The following is a 24,981-nucleotide window of genomic DNA, read 5'->3' on the forward strand; positions in this document are numbered from 1 at the left end:
CTTAGCAACATAAACATTTTCTGATCAGCAGCTGCATGAAACATACCTTATTCATGCGGAAGCCACTTCTGTGAATCTATTTTATAAATTGGCCTGGTGTTGGATCTTGAAGGATTCAGGAATTTTCTGACTGTAAAATTACTGGTGATGTTAGGGTGCACAGATTTTTAAAATAATGCAGTAGTCATTAAAACAGACTTGAAACACAAGAGTCATTTCATATTACTGCACCTTTGTGAATATACATGTATACTTTTATGATGCTGCTAAATAAAGAAAACTTCACAATATACCAGCTTAGTCTAGTAGTGTTTCAATTTGATTGAATAAGGCATTTTTTTTAACCCTAACCCTGCTGAATCCAACAGGATCCGACTATGAGCAGTTAACCCCTTGTGTACATTCCTCAGGCAAAATGTTGGATTCGGCAGGCAACTGAACCGCATTATAAGAGGCATTGCTTTATAATCACAGAATTGAAGATCCTACAAGATGGGAACTTGAAGCGTACTATCAGTATAGACCAGTATTCCTTCCTTTTGTTAAGTTTTTGTCCCAAAACAATATACTTTTTGCTCTTCTACATTTGCTGCACGCTCCCTTTAAGCAGTCTATGCCTCCAATGAGGCCATGGCTGGGTCTGTTTCGACTGCGGTGACTACATTCTCCATACTTACTCCCTCTGAAGTCTCTTGTACATTTACAGCAACAATGGCATCCTGCAACTGCTGTCTCTGTATCAAACAAAAGAAATGGGTTAGTCAATCGGTTCGACAAGCAATACATTGATCAATATTAGGGCATCTCTTTTTATTTCTATGGGTCTCATATTTGTTTGTCTCCGAAGTAGGGTCGGTCCGTCGGGGGGAAAAAATCTGAAGAGAAACAAATTGCACTCGCATCCGTTAAGATGGCTAAATTAAATGATGCCAAGTGCGTATTGTATCTCGTTTGGTTTATTGCAATGAGTTTATCATGAGTTTACATCACTGAATAAAATAATAAAACCGTACTTGGCAAGAAGTGGGTGACTTACACCATATCGACACCTTCAGGCACCTAATACAGTGGAACACCGCTATACCGACCAGACCGCTATACCGAACATTCGGCTATACTGAACATCATCCTTGGCTTCTGGTTTTAAAGTACAAAACGTACCGAACATTGTTGTTGAAAAAAAGTCAACAGATTCACAACAAATCTACCGACTGTATTAAATGTTATTTGGGCCACTTTTAATTTCCCCAAGGAATAGAAGGAAAAACCACCCGTTGCTAAATTTTGTGACGACTCCTCCTGCCGCCTCAGAATGTGGGAAATGCCAGTTCACTATTGCTCAAAAGGGGGCCGGTGGTACAAAATCGCTTAACCATACGATCACTTATTACGAACACTTCCTGTGGATCCCACGATGTTCGTTATGGCGGCGTTCCACTGTATAATGAGAGCTAACATCCTCTCCTCTGCAATTCTACTGGTTGCTATATGCCGTACTTCGCATAAACACTTGTTCATTTTTAATAGCCCTTCATAAAACACACAGCCTGATTGCCTGAATTTCATTATTTTTGCTTTATTTGTTATTTTTGGGGGGTTAATAGGGTTCCAGCCAGGCTCGGCCGTAATAAAAAAAAAAAAGTTTAGGCCAAAAAAAAAAAGTCTCCGGTTTCTGGTATGCGCGCACGTCGCCGTAGCCATGCGCGTCGGCAAAATGAAAAAGTTTTTTTTTTTCAATAAAAGATGATGTCTCAAAACCGCCAAACTCACTGGTTTGACTGGAATCCTGCTGCTGCACAATTTTAACGTGTTTTTAGATGGGGTTATGATCGAGAATAAGCTTTATGTGGCCTCTATGGACTCCCATATATTTGCACTAAGTTTAGTCGGGCACCATTTGCAGTCATCAGCTGACATTTGAAGCAAAAAAACACGAAAAAAAAAAAAAAAAAAGCCGCGTCGCCGCACCACTTTTTGGGCAAGCTCCATACCAGAAACCGGAGACTTTTTTTTTTGGCCTTAGGGAGCCCAAAATGAGAACCAAAGAAATAAAAAGAGATGCCCTTATCAAGAAAAAAAAAACCAAATTATGAAATGGGCCAAGGAAATAACTACCCCTCCAAGAGTAAAACTGAGGAAATTATATATCAGCAAGACCACTTGAGTGCCATTTTTTTTCCCCACTGGAATTCATTTTCATCACGCACAAAATATTAATGAAAGTTACAGCAGATCATTTGCAGCTATCAAAAAAAGAAACTGACAAAATTGTTGTTGAAAAGCTCACTTGGTTTAAAGACAGTAATGCAAATAAACTCACTGTGAAATTATTTTGTTCTAGCATGCTGTCATTTGAAGAAATCAATAAAAGAAGGCCATTTCCAAAGATATGTCAAGTGATGCATTTTCGGAAATTCACATTAGCAGTTGGTTTGTGATTGGGCGAATCTGTGTATCGGTGCGCGCAAGCATTGACACGACGTACTTTGAACAATTCTGGCCACGTACCTGGTCTTCGGTCAATACCTGACCATCGCCCGTCACCACGTGCAATGCCGTCTCCTCTGCCGCGGCTTTGATGGCTGCCATGGCAACCTCGGGATCAACGCTGGTTACCATGGTAACTTGGCTCGACGAACCAACGATATTACTCATCTGTGACTGGATAACGTTTGCTGCTGCTGCCTGGGAATGGCAAAAGGTACAACAATCAAACTTTTTTCTTTTTTTTATTTCAGTTTGGATTTTATGCTTAACCTATCTTGGTATTACATATTTTGATATTTGTACTGTCCTGTATCCATCACAATACAGCAAAACTAGAGTTGGATTTTGATTGATTTTGAAGGATTTTGACTGATTTTGAAGGATTTTATTGATTTTGATGGGTTTTTTTTGTTTTGAGAATTTGATTGAATTTGAAGGATTTTGATGGATTATTTTTAATGAATTCAGGATGGTACCAAGCTGACCTGTTGGAGTATGCCTGCCCCTGAGGCATGTATGACAATGTTTTCCGTGGCCAGGGTAGCGGCCTCGCTTGTCACGGTTGGGATATCATACTGGACCGGTTGTCGCTTTGTGATAGCCATTGGCACGGCACTGCTCGCAATGCCTGGATTTGCTCCTGCAACTAGATAATGAAGTCAGTTTGAGCTATACATTTCCAACAAATGAGTGTGCGAAGAGTTTAAGAAGATGGGGTGACATCAAATACTTGATTATTTTGAGATTCTCCCTTTCAGTTTTTACACAAATACAGCATGGTTTGAGCCTGAGGGGAGGAAGTTATGCACAATTAGTGGTCCTGACGTGTTTGCTAATGACATGAGAGCAAAAAAAATTAAATAACAAATTCAAAGTCACAGCCAACACCGAGGGGCCAGTAATTTCGCACTTTCTTTCACACAGTAACAGGCTTCCCAGCATTTATGAGAACAAAAGTTCTCCAAGTATTTCCAGATGTTTCCCTGAGAAACTTCCAAAATTCCATGAGGAATATGTTCAGTTTGACGAGGTTGCTGGGGGTCAAGAGGTGGTTGGAAGTCAAGAGGTGATTGCAGCAAAGCAACCATTAGATCCTGAAAATACACAGGCAACTTTTTGACTAGCGATGGCCTTGCTTCTCCCCTTAAAGCAAATTGCTATAAGAGGAGAAGCAAGGCCATCACTAGTCAGGGGAGAGGCAAGGCCATGTGCTAGCAGACGGGGCGGTACGTACGCTGGTACCATTGCATATCATCTTTGTACATAGATGCACGCACGTGCGACACAGCGATTTCCATGTCACCTGTCAATGTTTAACCTTTTGTCCAGCCGGAAAAGGCTCCAATCAGTGTTATGGCCTGTGTTTCTACATTAAAACTACGTTCGCGATGATTATAACGTACCATTTCCATCGACTTTTCATCGACTTTTCTTCGAAATTATGATTGAAATAAAATTACATTTTGTGAAAAAATCTTTATAAAATCAAATTTTGTGGGACACATGGTAAGAAAATCAGAATTTTCGTTGGAAAATTCAAAAAGTCGGACTTCTGATTAAAATCAGAGAGGTTTCATCTCTGAGCAATCCTTTCCTCACCAATTGCAGCAGATACGCACATGTATACGCCAAACTAGCGACAGTCTTTCCCTTCTATCATGCAGATCAGTGTGAATTTCCCTGAGTTTTCCCTGATCTTTTGGTGTTATCCCAAATTTCCAGAGTTTTCCCCGACTGAAAAAATTAAAACTCTGTTTCAAGATTTTTTTCTGATTTCGAAAGTGGCTGAGAACCCTTACGCCTTAACCAATGTTGTATTGTCATTCTTGTTTCAGTCTCACTATCAAAAGTTCTGTGAAAAATCACTCTGATGTATTTTGTTTAAATCCATTCATCATTCATGAAGATGTTGGTATTGTCCCATGAACATCTGATCCCTTAAATTTTCATTAAAAGTCCATTTCTCTGTGAAAAGAATCTTTAAGAGATGTTTCATGGCGTTTACATGGGGCTTATATAGGACTAATCCTGTAAGGGTATTTTCACGTTTTTTTAAATGACCCTGGCCACTGAGGATTATCATTGGTTATACATAACGGTACTCTGGGTCTATCTCCATGGGTAAACAAAGGACTTTCTTAAGGGTGTTTTCACGGACTCCTACGTGTAATCTGACTTAACCCTAACCCTGCCAAATGCAACAGGATGCAACAATGGCAAGAAGTTGTTGCAAGTTGTTGCATTTAGCAGTGTCCGGATCTGCATGATGCATTCCATGCCTGCATTCCGTTGCATTTGGCAGGGTAGGTAATGAATTTTTAAGGGATGAAGATGTTCATAATGACCACCAGCAACCTCACTAGCAATAAGTCATTTGAGAATAACCTATATACCCTTTGCGAGTTAAATTGAATAACATCTGGTACACTCATGCCTTGCCCATAATGCTTGGCACATTTTAACTTTAAATTCTCCAGACCAAAGACACTGTTGCTGTATCACATGATTCGGGGCAAGCTTTTGCATAGTTACGTAAGAGATGCTCAGCATTAATACATTGTTCCCAAAGGGTGAGAATGGCACAAAGACACCAGACCATTCCGGAACTGGGATAATGCTAGTGTAAGGCTTGCCCCGAATCACGTGATACAGCAACGGTCTCTTTGGTCTGGAGAATTCAAAGTTAAAATGTGCCAAGCATTCGAGCAAGTCAGGGTACCAGATGTTACTCGAATTTAATTTGCAAATGGCTTATTGTATCACTTGCAAAGTTGGAATTTTAGGAGCTAAACTCTGGGTTCTAATTCCTTGGTGCTATTGGCCCATCGGGAAATGGTACGTGCGTTGTGCGAGCAGGATAGCTATTCTTAATTCCCTGATGGATTGGAACAATGACCAATCAAAGAACAATGTTTGGTTAACAAAATAGTATGAGGTATAATGATCTCAGATACTTTACCCGTGTGTGTGGTGAAGAACTGCGTCTGAGCTTCCATTTCTTCGTTTTCCTCGACGTCGCCGTGCGCCGTGCGCTTGTGCATCGCCAGCGTGGACGTTTGACGGTAATTCTTGCCGCAGTGACTGCAGATGTAAGGTTTGGAATGTGTGTGGACAACGTGATGCTTGTACAGACTGGAGTACTCGGTGAAACGCTTGCCGCAACCAGCTACCGTGCATACATAGGGCTTCTCACCTGAAGAGCAATAGAAGGCCCCGTCTCAATCTCTTGTATGGTATAGGGCTATTGTCTAGGTCTTTGACAATTACAACTACCAGGTATGCCAGCGGTTTTTGTTACACGGCTGGAAAAAAACTGCCACGATCGCAAAACACCACACATACCACACACTGTAACGTATGTCCACAACGAACGTACAATTTATTGATTCGTCCAAATCAATTCGTGATGGAGCAGCATATATGAACAATGATCCGAGACTGGCACACCGGTACACTTGGCTTTAATGTGACGGCAGTGAATCCATGCAGAAAAACTTATGCTTGATCGAGCACATGTATTACGAGTTTAGCACACAAACAACACATAGCACGTAACCATTTTCTTTTTGGCCATTGAGCGACTGTCAAACTACGCACTACGAATCTTCCTATTTGCTGAACGACAACATGTTGCCAGGTTTTTTTTTTTTTTTTTTTTTAATGCAACAACACAAAGAATTCAGGCCTGCGAGAGATGGGGTTCCAGGCTTTGTTTCCAAAATATATAAAAAGCTGGAATTCCGGCTATAGTTTGAAAAAACTGGCATCTCTGCAACTACATGGGAACAAGCTGATAGTAGTAATAGCTGTAGCTCTTGACCCTCGTTTTGGACAAAACCTTCAAGCATGCATTGACAAAATCAGCCAATTCTTAGACAAATGTTAGAAAATGAAATAATTCTCACGGCCGGTTCATACTTTACGCAAATGTCAGTGCGAAGCAAAATTGTTAACCCTAAACCCTGTCAGACGCCATAAAGTGCATCAGGTGGAAAAGTCGGGTGCACTTTGATGAATTTACATGTAGCTATCAACACCAGTACATAAACTACCAGTTCTCAAACAATGAGAGCTAATCCCATTGAACAATGTTACAATTGTATCCTGCTGCAGTTGGTGACACACAGACTCTGAGGCAGTTTGGCATTCAGACTTTCGACCTCATGGATCTTGCTACACTGGGGAGGCTTGTCATTTAGACAAGTGTTGCACATGGGCGTTACCAGGAAGATTTCAAGGTGGGGGGGGGGGGTTGGGGAAAGCACATTTTTCCCCCGAAATCCTTGTACTTTCTCTAGCATATTCTCAATTTATCTCTTTTTTTTAAGGGTTGGCGGGATTTTTACCGACCCCACGCCCACGGACACCCCTGCAGATGCCCATTTTGTCAATGTGTATTACATTTATAGTAAATATGACTTCACACCTCTTTTTCTTTCTTTTTTTTTTTTTTTTTTTTGCTTGTCCACAAGCTTGTCTGTGCACAGGCAACCCTTTCTTCAGTTACAAAGACAGAGTTAAAACCCTGGAACAAATTACTACTGCCTGGGGCTAACACAAACTTGCTATTGGCTTGAGCAAATTCAGATGAAAGTTATTCGTGTGTCTACTGTGCGCAGGTTGTGAAAGTGTGCTGGAAACAGTGCGTGCATGCAGTGTGTCTTGCAAATGTAGTTTTTGAGAGTGGCCTCAAAGCGCCAAACAACTTTAACTACAGCACTTGAAGATTCCTTCGAGACAGCTTCCTCCTACCTGTATGAATCCTCATGTGGTTCTTGTAGTTGGTGGCGCTGGCGAAGGCTCGCCCGCATTGGGGCTCGTCACAGATGTAAGGCCGCTCTCCTGTGTGCGTGCGAATGTGAACCTTCCGGATGTTGGACGTTGTGAAGCATTTGTCGCAACCTTCAAACGGGCACTTAAATGGTCTCTCTCCTAGCACATAAACACACATAACAAATACAATTAAAGTAGATCACAGATCTACTTTAAGTAGATCACAGATCAAGTCACAAGTAAAGTCAAATGCAATATCAATTCTATTGCAAAGGCCCCCTTCATTGACTAGAGCATTGTGCTAGATATTGTAGAGAATAAATGTTGATATAAGAGAGAGAGCTGAAATCCAGGGCCAAATTTCATAGAGCTGCTTAAGCAGAAAATTTGCTTAAGCACGAAAAAAACATTGCTTAGTAAAATTAGGTTACCGGCCAAAACTCCATGTGATGTACATTGCTTGTGACTGGTATTTAGCTGTTGTTTACTTAGCATAACAATCTCATGGAGTTTTGGCCGGTAACCTGATTTTATTAAGCAAGACGTTTTTGTGCTTAAGCAAAATTTGTGCTTAAGCAGCTCTATGAAATTGGCCCCTGGCAGCTGGTACGGGCTCGGGCAAAAACCTGAGTATAAGCTCTATATTGTCTTTTTTTTCTTAAAAGAGGGTTTCACGGCATGGGTCTACACTTACCTGTATGCGTCCGCACATGTTTCTGTAGATCGCCTGATGTCTTGAAAGCCCTAAAACACATATCCTGGGGGCAGCGATACGGCTTCTCACCAGTGTGGACCCGCGTGTGGCTCTTCAACCCGTAGCCTGAAGCAAACGCCTTGCCGCAGCCTTGCACTTCGCACTTGTAAGGCTTTTCACCGGAGTGAGAGCGCTCATGGACCTGAAAAATATCAAATCCCAAAAGGAAAACATGAAATTACTAAATCACTCTCAAACAAATTTCACCGTTTTCCTCCAGAAAAATTTGTAAAACTTAAATAGAATATACTACAGTAGACTCTCATTAATACAAACTCAGCCGGATCCTAGCCAAAATGTCTGTTATATCAGAATTGTGTGGTTAAGTAGAGTGCTGGTCCCATTCATTGTACACATAAAGCAGAGTTGGGACCACGGCTTTGTTTGCTTTCACCATAATTTGTACTAACAGTGTCTGTACTAACAAGAGTGGAGTGTATATCAAACAATTCTTTTAAGCAATTTTAAATTTAAAGGATTCCATATAGAAACTGTACAGTACAGGGTTCAATTGCGGTCAGATAGACAATTACCAACAATTTACCGAATTTTTTTCAACAAATTTAAAACTTGAAGTGCATTATATCTTAGAGAGTGATCTCTTAATTGATTGGTCTTGTTTCATCTAGACAGCATTTTCTACCTTCAGCAGGGAATACAGTAGCCTTGAAGGTGGGAGGGGATTTGTGGCGTTGGGGATGGGGAAGAGATATGATCCAGTAGCCTGGAAAGAAGAGGGGTGGGGGTGGGGATGGGGGAGAGAAATGGATTATTCCCGTCTGTCAATCAAACCGTGCACACCGACCAAACAGATCATGACTTTTGGTCAGGTGACTTCAATGGGCCAAGTGCACAAGTACCCTCTCAACTGTAAGGAAGTAAAAGTTGGGGGCGACCACTTGGAGAGACATTCGACCGCACTGCCAATGACGCCTGACGCAACACACATGCTTTGTGCACATTTGGTATAAAATTAGTCGTGCGTACTTAATTCGGGCCATATGCACACGAACCAGTATGTGTAAGAGTGTGTTCTTGCCACTGGGCTTATGGGGGGCAGAGCTTATGGTCAAATCTGGAATGGTCCATTATTGACAGGTGTATAATGGCACAGCCTACCTTGAGATGGTGTGCCGTAGTGTACATTCTCCCACACCCGTTATACCGACACCTGTAACCCTTTGAGCAGGATCCGTCCCCAATACCGGAATTGACGAGGCTGATAGTGGTCTTGATGCTAGACATGATTGCCGGCTTGCGCACTTTGGACACGTCATCCTGAGAACCGCACGCATCAGGTTCGATCTGCGAGGTGACAGTTCGAAGGTCATTTAATACTATTTAAGCAAGATACAAGTAAGCACTTAAAGGGAATATACAACATTTGCTTTTGCTGCAATTTTCAGAAATAAATGGATCTGGAGGATAAGTGTGTTACAGAAAATATTGTTAAACTGACTTGCTTCACGTTTTGGGTTTGGAGATGCTGGAAACTCCAAGAAAACTAGCCATGATGCATGTTCTTGTAGTCTTGTTCCCTGACCCCACTTAAGATGAAATGGAGCAACTTGTGGACTTTGGGGAATCGTAAGGTCAAAGAATCTGTCTAGCAGGCTCATACCCATTCACAAGTGTGTAATCAATTGCAAAGAAAGTGCAGAATAACTAAATATGAACAATTTGAAGCAGTTTTTGAAGAAAAGCCAGTTTTCTCCAACGCTGGTCGGCCGACTAGCGTTGGAAAAATAAAAGTTTTCTTGAAAATTTCAGCACGCAAGGAGCCACGATTTTACAGGATGCTTTATACAGTCATTCCCTAACAATCCAGTAAAATATTTTGTGATAATTTGATCATTTTGTTTTTTGATGTTTGCAAATGTTGTATCTTCCCTTTAAGGAATGCATTTCACATTTAGTTTAGCATTCCACAAGTGATCTATATAAATTGGCTCACATATTAAGTTGCGGTTTGGGGCAGAGTTAATAATATGCAAACTGGAAACAAATAATTTACCTGTTGATTTGCAAATTGATCCAGTACATTCATGGTAGCTGGGTCCACAGAATCATCCGTGTTGGAAAAACCTGAAAAACGTTAAGAAAAGTAGAGATAACTATAAGCCATTTACAGTTTTCCTACTGAGTGAATATTTAAATCTTAAATTTGAAAATTGTATTCTTAATGAAACCAAGTTTGAAATTGGTCAATTGTTACAAAAACAATCAAATGTAAGACAGTTGTTTCAATCCAACCTTTAACTACATTACATTTGCAACAACAACAAAATAAAAATAAAAATGGGTGGGTGGGTGGAGTGTTAGACAACAAAATGTTATGCGTCTGATGGTTGTCTCGCAAAGTTTGTTGTAACTTTTTCTTGCAACTGGTATACATGTATTAAGACAAAAAGGATGTGATTTGGTCGGTAATAATGAAACAATCCTTCTGATTGGTCAGTTGTTTCAACATAAACATCATGATTGGTCAAGTTTTACAAACAAATGTTGTGATTGGTCCCTTGGTCACAACCCCTTCAATTATCAGTTGTTACAAAACAAGCATGGTGATAGAACACTTGTTTTAAAACAATCCTTTTTATTGGTCAGTTGTTATTATACAAACCTTGCGATTGGTCAGTGTATCCCTCAGAGGGCAACTGTGTTTGAATGAAGGCTGTGGTTCCATCTTCGAGTTGAACAGCTTGCAAGTTTTCACCTGTGCAGGAATATCAAAGATTTGTAAAGTAGAATTCATTATTACTTTGCTCTTCTACGAATATTCTTCAACTAGCAAGCGTCACTTTCATGAACATGCTAACCTGAAAAATTTGTTAACCAACTAGAGGGTGAGTCAAAAAAAGCGGAACCCAAACCCAAAAATTATATTTCATATTTTAAAAAAATGTGTAGCACCAAAAATCATACCGACTGGAAAGCCAATTTCATAATCTACTTTTAGATGAAAAAAATTAATGAAATTGCTCAATCCATTCAAAGAATATCACCATTTAAACGCAATGACCCTAAAACCTCTCTCGTCCAAAAATGCGATTTCAAGAATCGTCGTCACAATTGTCTTCAAACATCACCAGCGATAAAACCTCATTTTAAAAGTAAAAAAATGTCAAAGTCCTTTTGAAGGCTCACCTAAAAAAAAAAATGGATTTTATAAACCATATTGTTTGCCTAACCAGGGTTGTTAACAAATATATTGTGTACTACAGTTGTTGATAGTTGTTGATACAAGTATTTTGTGTCATTTTCTTTGTTGTTCGAAACAGTCCGAGTTCACAATAAATTGCTTTTTTTTTTGGACGAACAGGTTTTCGATTCATTGCATTTAAATGGTGATATTCTTTGAACAGATTGAGCAATTTCAGTAATTTGTTCATCTAAAAGTAGCTTATGAAATTGGCTTTCCAGTCATTATCATTTTTGGTGCTACATATTTTTTTAAATATGAAATATAATTTTTGGGGTTGGGTTCCACTTTTTTTTTACTCACCCTGTAAAAGCATTTCAATACGTTTAAGTTTTTATACCAAGCTGCTAAAAAATACGAAATGACTTGTCCCTCCCAGACTGAAATGTGCCAAGCCAGTTCGGTGCCCGAAAGGTCGAAGCTTGGCGGATAACTGAGCATGTGACAGTAAAATGGTCGATTATCAACGAAATCTGTTGGGAAAATTAAGACCCCCGGATATCTTAGAATGGACTACATGTACCTTTAGGTTGGGATCTTAGGATGTAGGCAGTAGAGCCATCTTCCAGCTGCACTGCTTGACCATCTTCAAAACTGGGTGCTGAAAACAGGACAACAAAGAAGCTACAGACTTATCCGGCAATCGCCTGTATTGCAATGGCACCATGCTCACGTGCATGTCAGATGCATTTGTAATTTAAAGAGGTTGTGGAATGCTCGAAGACATTTCCGTCATTTTTCGGGTATATGTAGCCTAAGGTGTGATGAAATAAAAACGACTATTGTTTCTGTCATGAAATGAGTACAAAAGGTACTTTTGAGAGCTGTTTTCAAGTCTTGTCATGCCTGTTTCGACGCGAACGTGCAATTTGTGTAAAAGTCGTCGTTGCGGGCAGCAAACAAAACACAATCGTGACATAATAAACAGGACTCCCGATGCAGAGTAGCATAAACGAGTCCTGTTTATTACGTCACGATTTCCTGTGTTTTGTTTGCTGCCCGCAACGACGACATTTACACAAATTGCACGTTTGGGTCGAAACAGGACCTGAAAAAGAGCTCTCAAAAGTACCCTTTGTACTCATTTCATGACAGAAACAATAGTCGTTTTTATTTCATCACACCTTAGGCTACATACACCCAAAAAATGACGGAAATGTCTTCGAGCATTCCACAACCTCTTTAAGAAGGCAATTAATATGAAAACTGAGAATGTGTAGGAGCACTGAGTGCCTTGGCATAATGGCATAGAACATGGTGTCATCGCAGTAACGGCGTCCTAACAGGATTAATTAGAACAACACAAGAGCTTTTGCACACAGAATGGTAAATGGAAACTGTATATCTCCCAGAAGACGCATTGTGTAAACTCTGTCTCGCACAGCTGGCCACTTCGATCTGTGGTCAGCTCAGCGGTACTGGCCCATTTATATACAATTGTAACAATCATGTTGGCTCACTCAAAAGCATTTAATAGTACGTTGAACCATGGTTGAACAGGATTAAGAGACACAACTGTAGAGTGTTAATTGGTATTCAGAAAGGCCTCAGACAGTTTAGCTATTCCTATTGGTCGAGAGCCCGTCACGTGGCCGGTCTTAAACGGATGATAAAGACATGGCTAGCTGGTCTTAAACACTTTTCTAGTGTCACATAAAATGTGGACTCCTAAAAATCCAGTGCCTCTTACGGTACCGTTTTATTGGTTGAACGTTCACAATCCTCACGTAGGCATGCGCAACACTACAAGCGAGTCAGAATTTTATAGTTCTAAATTCAAAACGTAACGCCCCAGGTGCGTTCTGCGCGACATCGCACAGAACATTCTACGCGCGCGTCAATCTCCATAAAAGGGTTGTTTACATCTTACTCTGACATCTTACATCTTACAGCTGAACACTCCATTATTTTGCTAGAGGGATGTTTCAAAAAGCATGAAGTGAACTTGTTGAACAAAATCGGGATTTTTTGAACGAATTATTTGATTTTTTTTTTACCGAAAAGGTATTTATGAATGGGAATAAATATGTGCTCGGTCAGTATTTATCACTCTGTTTAAGACCGCTTAGAGTCTGGGTGCTGATAATTACCCTCGCCTCCGGCCCTAGGAATTATCAGCACCCAGACTCTAAGCGGTCTTAAACAGAGTGATAACTAGAGCTCAATGTCTGTTTGCAACAGAACATAGGGCTTTTCCGCATTATGATTTTTTTTAATCAATAATATGCCCTGAATATTCATGAACATAAAATCTGTCAAAAGAATTTTGCATTTTGCATGTTGCGTTCGGGAGATATGGCTAAAAGGTCCAAACAAATAAATATTCATATAAAATCTCAGGATGACGACATCATGACGTCACCTCATTTTTAATCTATAACACATCCTGGTATAGCCACATACCAAGTTTCAACCCAATCGGACTTACATTTCTGTAGATATAAGACTTCACAATATGTACGTAAATTTTCAAAAATCAATAAAAAAATTAGGTGATGACGTCATCGTGACGTCATAGTCTAGGCAGAATTTTTGTATGAGGGTCTTCCTTGGCTGTAACTTTGATGACGATTCCAGATCGCCAAGTTATAAAAATGGTGGCTTGAAAACGTGTACACATAAAAGTCAATGGGTTAAAAATCCAACAGCAGAAAAACTGCACCTTTATATACGTGATTTGCCTTTAAACTGAAACTTTTTTATCAAATATTACTTGATATGCTGACTCTTGGGAATATTTTCAATCAAATGACAGGCGAAAAAAAATACGATTTCTTTTTCCTTCTCATAGTAATTCTCAGCCGAAGTTCAGAACTACTCAGTAAGATATATCAGTGTTGTATAGGGAAAGACTTGTGGAGAAAGCTGTGTACAAAGTCTATGAGAAAAATTAATTATTCATGAATCCATAATAAATCATTTGATGATGACGTCATCATGATGTCTTAGTCTTGGCATAATTTTTGTATGAGGGTCTTTCTTGGCTGTAACTTTGATGACGATTCCAGATCGCCAAGTTATGAAAATGGTGGCTTGAAAACGTTAATAGGTTACAAATCCCACAGCAGAAAAACTGCACCTTTAAATTAGTGCTTTTCCTTTAAACTGAAACATTCTTATAAAATATTACTTGCTATTCTAACTCTTGGGAATATTGTCAATCAAATGACAGGCGTAAAAAAATACGATTTCTTTTTCCTTCTCATAGTAATTCTCAGCCGAAGTTCAGAAAATCTGTCAAAGTTAGCCGAAAATCGGCTAAAACGGTCACTGTGGACAGGATTTGACCTCAGCAACACGTGCGCTGCAGGCTGACTGACATACGATGTATGTGCCTATGTACAACGTACGTGCATGTACATGTACATGTACATTGTGGACGTCCTGTCCTGTGCATCTTTTGAAGCAGAGGTATTGTCAACGTGAAGTTTTAGGCGTGCGCAGGGTATGTTCGAGTTCGCTTATCGCCTCGAAACTTTGAAATGTTTTAGACCTACCCTTCAATCGACAATTAAAGTAAAAACAAATATAAAAACTGCCATGGTTGATTTTTCAGGAATTTTCAAATGAAAAAGGGTCTTTTTATTATAACTTCTGGTCTGATGACGTCATTTGCCTAAAACTTCCCACACGTCTTAAGTGGGTCAAGGTCATTATATACACCAATATTTAGGCGATTCCGACAAACTTCGCCACAGACATCTATTGAAAATACATTTTTGCTAATTTTCAACCTGTCGGTAGAGGGCGCTCGAAGATTGCATGACGTCATCGGTAGATGATTTGAAGAATTCTATCGGCCAAGAGACTAACACTGTTAAAAGCAAGTTCATATCTATTACCACTTTCAAATAATAAGCCACTTCCGGTTTGGGCCTTTTTCGACCGGAAGCAAGGGTCACGCTATTGCACGCACACTGAATGAAATGAAGACCTTAACCTGCTCTACCACTTGCCGGCAACAGAATGCTGCGGACGCGTACGGTTGATTTCTTATGCATTTTTAAATATTAAAAGTGTCACAATTTAATTGCCTATAAATAAACACAGGATGACGTCATCATGACGTCATCATTCCACACTGTTGTTTGAATTAGGGTCTTTGCTTGGACAAAGATTGGTGTTAATGAATTTCTGGCAAAGAGTCAAAAATGCCCTTTGAAAATCGACAATTATTTTTTTAATTTCTGTGTACAAAGTCTATGGGAAAAATTAAATATTCAAAAATCTATAATAAATTAGTCGATGACGTCACCATGACGTCAATCTTCGGGACACATCTTTGCTATAGGGGCTATGCTTATGCTAACTTTGAATGATGTATGACAAACATTAATGCCAAAAGTGGCGTGTAGAATAAACGTGTACAAAGTCTATGGGGTTTTGGGAAAAAAAGAAGAAGAGGAAGAAGAAGAAGAAGAAGAAGAAGAAGAAGAAGAAGAAGAAAGAAAAAAAATCAGAACAAAAAGAAAGACTTTTCCGCAACAATGCGGAAAAGCCAAAAACTTCCGGAGCACACATTTATTCCCTTATTTATATTTGGGAGAATGAAAAACAGGTGTGTCATTGAAGTGCTAGTGGCAAGCCATTCTCGTTGTTCAGTTAACTTAATCAGTACTCGCGAACAATCACTACTCGTGATTCCCTGTTACTACTCGGGCTGGTACAAGTAATCGAAGAGTTGAAAGCCACCAAAAAAAAAAAATCCTCCTAGCCATGCCGGCTAGTCTTCCCCATTTTTCCTTCTAAAAAATATCCTCCTAGCCATGCTGGTTAGTCTTCCCCAATTTTCCTTCTAAAAAATATCCTCCTAGCCATGCTGGTTAGTCTTCCCCAATTTTCCTTCTAAAAAATATCCTCCTAGCCATGCTGGTTAGTCTTCCCCAATTTTCCTTCTAAAAAATATCCTCCTAGCCATGCTGATTAGTGTTCCCCAATTTCCTTTAAAAAAAAAAGTTATTCTTCTAATGGAAGTTATACTTATAGCTCTGATAATAATATAATACCTTCAACTAAAATAAATAATTCAATTCCAGGCAAAAAAGATTTTTGTTCGTCTGTCGTTTTACATGTTGCCATCTTTGTGTCTGTAAACATTTGTATCCCCTCGTGCCGAGCTTGGCAATGATTGGATCTTTATAACTGGTCGTCAAGCTCATTTAAAGGCACTTTCCGAACGGTTTGAACCCCCTTTCTCCACGAGGATCGTCTGATGTATCGTGAGGTACGCCTAGGGACAGCTATAGACCTTATGTTTGTAGCAATACAAAAACAATTGAAAAACCACCAGTAGTGCAAAAACAGATCACAAGTACTCAAGTACTCAGGGTACTCACACCAAATGGTTATCTTAAGGGCAATTCCATGGTTACTCGTGTTACATTTTCGTAACGCGAGTAACAGATTTTGTGCATCTTGTTTATCATACATACATGTAACACATTTTTCTGGATGTCCTCTTTGGTGCTTAGGTAGGTCTAGGTCCACTCTATCTACATGGGGATAACTGTTATAAAACCTTTTCAGTAAGGTAATTACGGTCCAAGGAAACTCAAAAGTACATCAAAAATGTAACGTGAGTAACCGTGGAATTGACCAATCACGGATGTGATGTCTTACAAACATGGACAAAAGTCCGACAAGCGAGGACAAAAGTCAAACATGCCTGCATGTACGTATGGCTAGAGATGGTGTGTGATATTGAAGAGGTGCACATGTTGACCAGATTGGCCACTACTTACTCTTCTCAGGTGTAGGTATTTGTTGGATGAAAGCAGTAGAGCCATCGGCAAGCTGCACTGTTTGACCGTCAACGAGATCTGTGAAATTTTTAGTAACCATCATTTATCTGAATGATTCCTTTATCAAAACATATCCACCGACATTTACTGAATTGAATTATTTCTTTACAAAATGTTTTGCGACAAGGCAAATATTTGGCACTCATAAAGACCAGATTCATTTGTGCGTAGTATGCAAGCCCTTTTGCAGAAGGTTGCAGACCCCCCCCCCCCCCACACACACACACAATTGGAAAACATATACAAATTGTAAATTCATTAGGAGTAAAAAATAATTTGGTTTAAAAAGCAAACGGCAGCAAAAGCTGGCTGCAGTGCAAACAACCCACAATACCTTTCTGTTGAATAATGGCAGTGGATCCATCCGAGAACTGTACCGCCTGTACATGCAGATTTTGTCCATCACCGAAGGTCAGACTGCTTGCATCTGCCACTGAGGAGGTTATGGTGCCAGTGGGTAAAACCTCAGCCCCAGCCTAAAAATGTTTTAAAAATTAGGCAAACTTTCAAGTTACAGCTTAGTTTAGTAGGCATTGTCATGACATTCACCACTCACTTTAACTCAAAAAACTGTTAAACATGAAGGCCCCAAGCTGTGGAATTCTCTCAATCCGTCTCTTAAACAGGTGTCAAATGTATCATTGTAAAACGCAAATATAAAGCCCAATTAATTAACAAATACGTGGTAGAATAATCTCATTTTGTAAGACCAAATAATTTTAATTTTATTTCGTATTACTAGCTCTGTACCAATAGTTTTTGTTATTTAACTCCTATCGTTGTACATGTACTTGTACTTAATTGTAACTGCTATTGTAATTGTTCTTTATTACAGTGGGGGTCTCCACTCGACAAGCTTATGCTTTTTGGAAACCTCCATCCATCCATACACAATAATTCAAATGTTAAGTAGTATTATATGTACATGTATGTGTTGGAAAAAATTAAAGATTTGATTGATTGATTGATTGATTGACAGATTCGATTTGAGAAAATCACTTGCAACGAACGGCACTTTAATTTGAAGAGGAAAATCAATATCCATTAAATGATTCAAATACAGTCACAAAACCAAGAAAACTTTTCTCTTAACTCTTGGCACACTATCTTCCAAGGTTCATGCGTTCGTGCATGTTTAACTCTAGCTACAAAAGGCAGCTAATGAGCAGGCATGGTGAGTCAGTCCAACGCCCAACAAAAACACAATATTCACCCTGCAGCGCGCGCTTAAAAAGTCTTATCAGCGGTGATGGAGTGGATGTTGACTTTCTACTGCAGGAGGGTGAGTAGCTGACTACCCGCCATCAGGTCTTCTGTCCTTGTTTACCAAGAGAGGCTGAATTTAGGTGAGGTAAGAGTTCAGTTGTCTGACAAGATGGGCTATTTGCTATAAGACAAAGTTTTTTGCATCTGCAAATCTGTACGATGTCAGTATTGTTCAGCTTTAGTTAGAAATTGTCATCCGTCCTATTGTGTCCTTCGCAAATCATCCTCCTCAGGAAGGAGCTATACGTACAATCGAGTCTGTCCCTCTCATTGATTTAGATTACACGTTTGGCAAGGAAAAGTTAGACAGCTTCGCACCACTGAGTTCAGAACAAGGATCCTGGTACCCAAGAAAATTGAGTACATGTGTAGTCCGCAAGCTTTGATTTAATTTTCCATCTGCAACAGCAATCCTTAGGATGACTTCAGCATCCAAGGTCGCTGTTTCATCATTCCTTATGTCATCTCTTAAGTAACAGAAGACCTCAATGTTTTCAACAGGCTTGTTGAGGTTGATGATGCTCATGGGGTAGATGGTCTGTTGGTCGGCAATAAAAAAAAGCTCTAAGTCATCAAAATACTCTGGCCAGTCAGTGGTATGCTCACTGCACTATCCGGTTCATTAGTGTGACGTCAGTTCAGCTTAAACCACGCCCACTGGCCATTCAGTAGCATTGGAACCACTGGAACCGGAAGCTAACGCAACTCGAGTGTTTATCAAATGGGCGCTAGTAATCAGTGGTGCGCGCGTGTATGACGTTTTTACTAACGAACCGGATGCATTCCGCCCACCTGCTACCCTCTTTGTTGCGGTATCTTTGACCCGAAACTTGAACAGCAGAAATTCCACTCCCTATTGGTCCCAAAGATGAGAAAAGACACGCATGATCATAGTACAATGTTGAAAGAAAAACATTGTATAGCAGCGGCGAATCTGGTCTGCCCTGGCATACGATGTTTGGGCGAGGGCTTCCAGGAGCTTGAATACCAAAATCTCGATAGCCCCTGGTTTGAAATTGAAGCGCTTGTATAGTCGAAAACCAGCCCCTTTAAGGCGCTAAGATCGATTAACAATACAAAAGCCGGTACCTTCATGCTTTCCACGATCTGTTGCACACCCTTCGTAATGTACACGTGCTGTCAGCTGTGCCATGACCACTATTAAAGCCTTGTTGTTGGTCAAGTAGTTGTAGATAGTACCATGCCTTAATACGATTGATGATGATAATAATCATTATCTTGCAGAGGATTGACCCTAGGTAGACTTTAGGATTTTTGATGCTGTTTTTTGCAGCGCCTTTCCATAGTGCTTCTACTCCGCAGTGACCCCTGCTGGGTGGAATTTTCTTAGTTTCCTAGATTAGCGCCGTAAGATTCTTCAATTCTGACACAAGATCATCCGATTGCGAAGCATACATGTTTTTGAAGAATTCTGCAGGGATAGCGGATGCTGATTTGCTGTTTTTCGTTGCTCTGAGGACGCTTTTGAATTCTGCTACATCTGGCATTGTCTGGAGGGCCTGTCTTCATTGTTTTGTGAGTTGAGATCTCCTGTAGCTGCTGGATGTAGTTTGGAATTTCCTGCAGCTTGACTGGGTCTTGGTCGGGGGAGGGGGGGATTCAGTTAATGTGCTCTGCAAAATGCATTTTGAGCTTTTCAAGATCACACTTGGCTTGGTTCGTAGGCCAAAACATTGAACTGTTGAGCTTGATACACCTAAACAACTCCTCCGCTTCTCGTTTTGTGGCATACGGGTTGATTTCATTTGCTTCCAAAGGGAGCTTATTTTGCAGATAAGAAACTCGTTGCTTGAATGATTTGATGACACTCGTGTAGCTTGGCCATTTGCACACCAGCTTAGAGCATTGGTCCAGTACCTGATTCTGGACCATGTCAGTCTTCCACAATTCTGAGTACCTGTCAGATTTCGGATGCTGCGGAATGGTTTCAGTGGCATTCGTATCCAAGACATTGACAAGGTCGCTGGACTGACCGTAAGGTTGTTGTTTAGGCCGCTTGAGACTGCCGAAACACTTCTCTGCCGGACGGCCGGGTCCTGTAGTGTCTTGAGGTCTAACCTTTGGCACTGTAGTGTCCCGAGGTCTAACCTTGGCTTGGAGAATTGCTTTTTTGTAGAACTTACACCTACCACGCCCCGTTGATGGGGTCATCACCGTAGCCTTCAGTTGCTGGAGAGCAGTGTCGAAGTGGCATCATCCCTAGAACCTCCTCCTGGAACATCCTTCTGTTGCATTTCTCAGCCTGTTCTATACATGTAGATGTTATCATCGTATGTATGTGCTCAGAAGGTCTTTTACTTGTCCCTTCCGTTCACACCTTCACTCGCAGCACACATTTTGCAATCTTCTCTCATCCCTTCACTATATCTGTTCCAAAGGCCAGTGCTGTGAGATATTCTTCTAGCTTTTCACGTACTGCTGCACTTTGCAACTCCTTACCTGTATCCTGCTCTCCGCCATTAGGTACGAGTTATGAATGTTCAAAAGAAAAGTGGACACATCTTTTCTCTCTGTAACTTTTTTTCTCTTAACTTTCCTTTGTAGCTTACACTTGAGTGGCCCTCTAGGCCCTGTGATTGGCGATAAATTAAAAAATAAAACAAAATAACCAAAATTGTTATGAGAATCCCTAAATTAACACACGTCAGGTGTGTTAATTAGGCTGTACTATTTCTGGGTTCCCTTCTTTTTGTTCAGCCTGCTGGGCAAGCATCATTCAAATGACATCCTGGTCATTTCCACACACCGTGAAACATTCATCCCCTTCCCCTGAAAAAGTAATGGCCATGAACATCCCTAACCAATTTAACACACACCTCAGATGTGTTGGGCTGTTCTATTTCCAGGTCCCCTTCTTTTTGTTCAGCCTGCTGGGCAAGCATCATTCAAATGACATCCTGGTCATTTCCACACACCGTGAAATATTCATCCCCTTCCCCTGATAAAGTAATGGCCATGAACATCCCTAACCAATTTAACACACACCTCAGATGTGTTTGGCTGTTCTATTTCCAGGTCCCCTTCTTCGTGTTCTGCCTGCTGGGCAAGCAGCATTCCAATCACCTCCTGGTCATTTCCGGATGCCACGCTGACCACTGGCACTGCAGCCACCTCCTCCGCCGTGATTAACTGGTCCTCAATCTCCATGGTAACAGGCTGATCACTGGCCGGCCTCGCTCAGGATAAGTCTAGTTGATAAAAATTAAAAATGGTATTTTTAGACTTCTTTGAATTCTGTCAAGTTGTACTGACATTGACAATTAATTATTGTAATTGAATCTGACAACCATAGTATTTTTGTTTTCATAACAATTTGGTAGTTTTGTTTTGTTTCTTAGTTGAAAATGTTGTATATTACCTTTAATTCTGATCAACAAACTAAAATTTAACCAAGCCAGGGCAAGAGATCTGTTAGTGATGTGAATGTAATACTAATAGTCCCATCTTTCACCGAGTTACAGACGTTTCCCTTCTCATGTAGCACACTTCTGAATGTTAAGTTGCAAAATCCCAGTAACTAGGACTCTAGAAATTGCCTCATCATTTCAAAATGTCAGTGTAGTGGCTAACGCGATTTCCAACTGCTATCAATCATTTTGTCAATACGGAACATCTGGTTCCCTGACCATGAGTCTTCAACGTCAGGATTTTTGGCTGCTGGAACCAGACTATCAACCGAATAGTTCTCGGACTATATTTCCCTTTTAAAAAAAAATCTTCCAAAGCCACTGATGACATAGAACTTAGAAGCAAATGAAATCTACTTAAATAAAAATAACGAAAAAAAAAACACATAACACTTAAAAAAAACTATTAAAAGTTTAAAAGAACAGAAAAACATTTGCAGCGTGGGGGTCGATCCTGCCCAGAACCTTCTGCAGTATTAGCTACACGGTACCTTTATCCAATCGAGCTACAAAAAGCATTCTGGTTGGACAGGCAGTTGGCAATGTTCTTGTCACAACGCCGTAACGATAGCAGTTTAAATTTGTGTTACCGCTGTTGACTGTTGTATAACGATAGCCATATGTTTAGGCAAAGCAAAGGCAATTGTAATTGTTTTGTGGAGTTTCTCAGTTCGTAAAGTAGCCCTAATTTAGGCACTTTACGAACTGAGAAACTCCACGATTGGGTAAGCATGGTAATTAATCAGGATTTTGAGATGAAGGAATTTGGGGTAAAATTTTCAATCTATTCTAGTCATGGCTCATGCTACTTGCTAGTTCTCAACAAACAGAATTTTGGCAGTGTGATCCTGCATATATTTTTGTCCTAGGCCTAAAGTAAAATTATTTTTACACGAAATATGTGACACTGACAGTTTTCTTTTAGAGAATTCTTTTTTAATTTGTTTCCTCCTCAGTTTCTTGGAATAATTTAGGTCTTGTCCCTTCACTTGGTCATTAATTTAGTGTGGAACGGCATGCAGAGCACCTGACTAGCTGTGCTAAAAATGTCATGCATTTCGTGCATATTTTTGCTTGCTTTCTCGAAACCCACCCGTCTCAAACAAAGAGGTTTGATCATGATTAACAGATCGATTTCTCCACACAAATGGAACGATCGAGTTTTTAAAAAATGCCGCTCTATTGTTCAAGAATACGCTTCGAATGTTCATTTCAGAATAGCAGCCGACGAAAGTGTTGTATTTTCAGCGGAATTCTGGGACACGGGGGCTAGGATTTCTGGGTAGGCCCAAAATGCACTGCTGGAAAAAAATTATAAGCACCGGGAGCGTGGATAACATAGCTCCTGTGTTGCTCTCCCAATACACACTTATGTTTATCCATGGTACGGGGCCATCAACAAGGAGCGGCGCGGCACGGCATTGTGGGAGATATTACCTACAATTCCGTGCAATTTTCCGAACTTATTTGCATGTTTGGGTGTATTTCAACCAGGAAAATGTCAACAATTGTAAAAATCAAGGTATATTTATAATCATCCAAACAGAAAACAAGTAAATGAATTTCATGAAGTCGATCAAATTTGTCCATATTTCTCACCTGTTTCTTGTTGGCTGTTTTGGCGCATTTTATTTCTTGCGAACGATTGCGCAGCACAAATTACGCATGCACAACAGTGCGCGTGCCATGCCAATCGACCGGGGGTGTCACTCACTCATTCATATAGAGGAAATAAATCATTTAAAAATTGAATAAAATATTTTTAATGATACTATTTATCACACCTACTATCTGAATAATATCTTTAGCCTCAAAACTCTCCTATAACCATGGGTCTTATTTTTAAATTAATAATACGTCAAACAATAACACACAGTGGAAGCATAGGAGTTGTTCCCTGATAACATATCATTTACAGTAAGCAAAATTGTATTTTTTAAATCCCTAGAATCAAAATGGGATGCCCTTAAATCAAATAGATATCGACATCGTCCTATTGATATCAACGATAGGAATTATAATTGATTTATTTCGAATTTCTTTGCTTTACAGTGATTATATTTATTAAAATTTTCAGTTTTGTATCAATCCTCGGTAGTATAGTGGTAAGTATCTCTGACTGTCACTCAGGAGACCGGGGTTCGATTCCCCGCCGGGGAGGATTGCATTTTTTTTTTATCTTCTCTATTTTAAGTCCGAATTGCTCCTACTATTTTTTCTCATAATTAGCCACCTCTTACGGCAAAATTTAAATTTTTCTTCCTCAGTTTAAACAATTCATTTTCCTCTTCTTTAATATTTTTTTTTAAACGAATTTCGATTTGTACTTGGTTCTGCAATGTTACGGTTAGGCGTCTGCAACTTATGAATGGCTTTCGTTTTGCTCAAAAGTTGTCTGGTAGCGAATAATGCGAATTTTTTCAGGGTCACTTTTTGTTAGGGGGATGTTAAGCAAAATAATTGTGATCATCCCCCCTGCGACTGCGAGTGATTAAGCATTAAAACTCAAATTTGTCAATTGCCAGGGGAAAAAATGGGGGGGGGGGGTCCATTCCCAGCATTAATAATCGGCGCAGTAGAAATACTCTGAAGACGAAATTAAAATGACGTGATTATTCAGTGATTGATACAATCCAGAATCGAATGGGAGGTTCAGTTCAAAATCAAAAAAGTCATCTGGTGATAATCTGCTAAATAGACAAATTTAATTTCAAATCAGCGTAAATCTCAAAATTAATAATCGGCAATCATTATACTTGGGCTATTAGGCCAAAAAAAAAATAAGTCGGTCTCTGGTCAGCGCGCGCGTCGATTTTAATCATGCGCGTCGATCTTTTTTTTTTTTCCAAAATGTTCTGCGGTAGCTCCAACAGCGCCCTCTATTTCCGCACCTCCTCACTTTTGTTCACCAAAGAGCACCAAGGAATGGGAAATTGCTCCAAGGCAAATGATCGAAAGCACCAAGGACACCAATGTACACGAGGACACCAAAAAAGCAAAATAGTACCCCACGTTGTCTGTGCTTGGAAAAAAAAAAAAAGCCGCGTGGCCGCGTCAATTCCGGAACTTTGGTCTGACCAGAGACCGAATATTTTTTTTTTTTGCCTTAGCTTGAGTAACTCCATGCTCCAGCTCTAATGAGCTGGAGTTTACTCAAGCTGTACCAGATTTATTTTGACGTATTAAAAATCCGACAACATTTCACCAATTGAGGGCGCCCTCGCAATCCAACACCCACCATCACTGACGGAAGTACAAGCATGGAGGAAT

The 24,981-nt window shown here is 40.1% G+C and overlaps 1 protein-coding gene and 1 non-coding gene across 6 annotated transcripts; one reads left to right on the forward strand and one right to left on the reverse strand.

Moving 5' to 3' along the window:
- LOC119744424 (zinc finger protein 143-like) lies at positions 1 to 23,413 on the reverse strand. Of its 5 annotated transcripts, none has more exons than XM_038220387.1 (14): positions 23,311 to 23,413; positions 21,290 to 21,492; positions 17,352 to 17,493; positions 16,958 to 17,035; positions 11,740 to 11,817; positions 10,638 to 10,730; positions 10,029 to 10,099; positions 9,134 to 9,319; positions 7,955 to 8,156; positions 7,240 to 7,419; positions 5,447 to 5,680; positions 2,973 to 3,133; positions 2,509 to 2,685; positions 1 to 734 (listed from the first exon to the last, which is right to left on the reverse strand). In XM_038220387.1, the coding sequence occupies exons 2-14, from the start codon at positions 21,449 to 21,451 to the stop codon at positions 612 to 614; spliced, it is 1,887 nt and encodes a 628-aa protein (XP_038076315.1). In that variant the 5' UTR covers positions 21,452 to 21,492; positions 23,311 to 23,413; the 3' UTR covers positions 1 to 611. The 5 variants fall into 5 exon arrangements, with proteins under 5 accessions (XP_038076315.1, XP_038076475.1, XP_038076563.1 ...); XM_038220547.1 differs by lacking the exon at positions 23,311 to 23,413 and adding an exon at positions 23,085 to 23,191; XM_038220635.1 differs by lacking the exon at positions 23,311 to 23,413 and adding an exon at positions 23,034 to 23,056.
- A 386-nt stretch (positions 23,414 to 23,799) lies between these two features.
- Trnad-guc lies at positions 23,800 to 23,871 on the forward strand. Its single transcript has one exon. It is a non-coding gene; the product is annotated as a tRNA-Asp (tRNA).
- Positions 23,872 to 24,981: the final 1,110 nt, after the last annotated feature.

The sequence above is a fragment of the Patiria miniata genome, unplaced genomic scaffold (genome assembly GCF_015706575.1).
Source record: "Patiria miniata isolate m_02_andy unplaced genomic scaffold, ASM1570657v1 HiC_scaffold_1, whole genome shotgun sequence".
NCBI classification, from domain to species: Eukaryota; Metazoa; Echinodermata; class Asteroidea; order Valvatida; family Asterinidae; genus Patiria; species Patiria miniata.

Excerpts from the sequence above, each read along its gene's own strand:
- LOC119744424 (XM_038220387.1), bottom strand. The coding sequence starts at position 21,451 with ATGGAGATTGAGGACCAGTTAATCACGGCGGAGGAGGTGGCTGCAGTG. Across the intron at positions 10,100-10,637 it reads ATACACTGACCAATCGCAAG|GTTTTTCCAACACGGATGAT; the intron begins GTTTGTATAATA and ends AACGTTTTTCAG. Across the intron at positions 5,681-7,239 it reads CCACATGAGGATTCATACAG|GTGAGAAGCCCTATGTATGC; the intron begins GTAGGAGGAAGC and ends ATTGCTCTTCAG.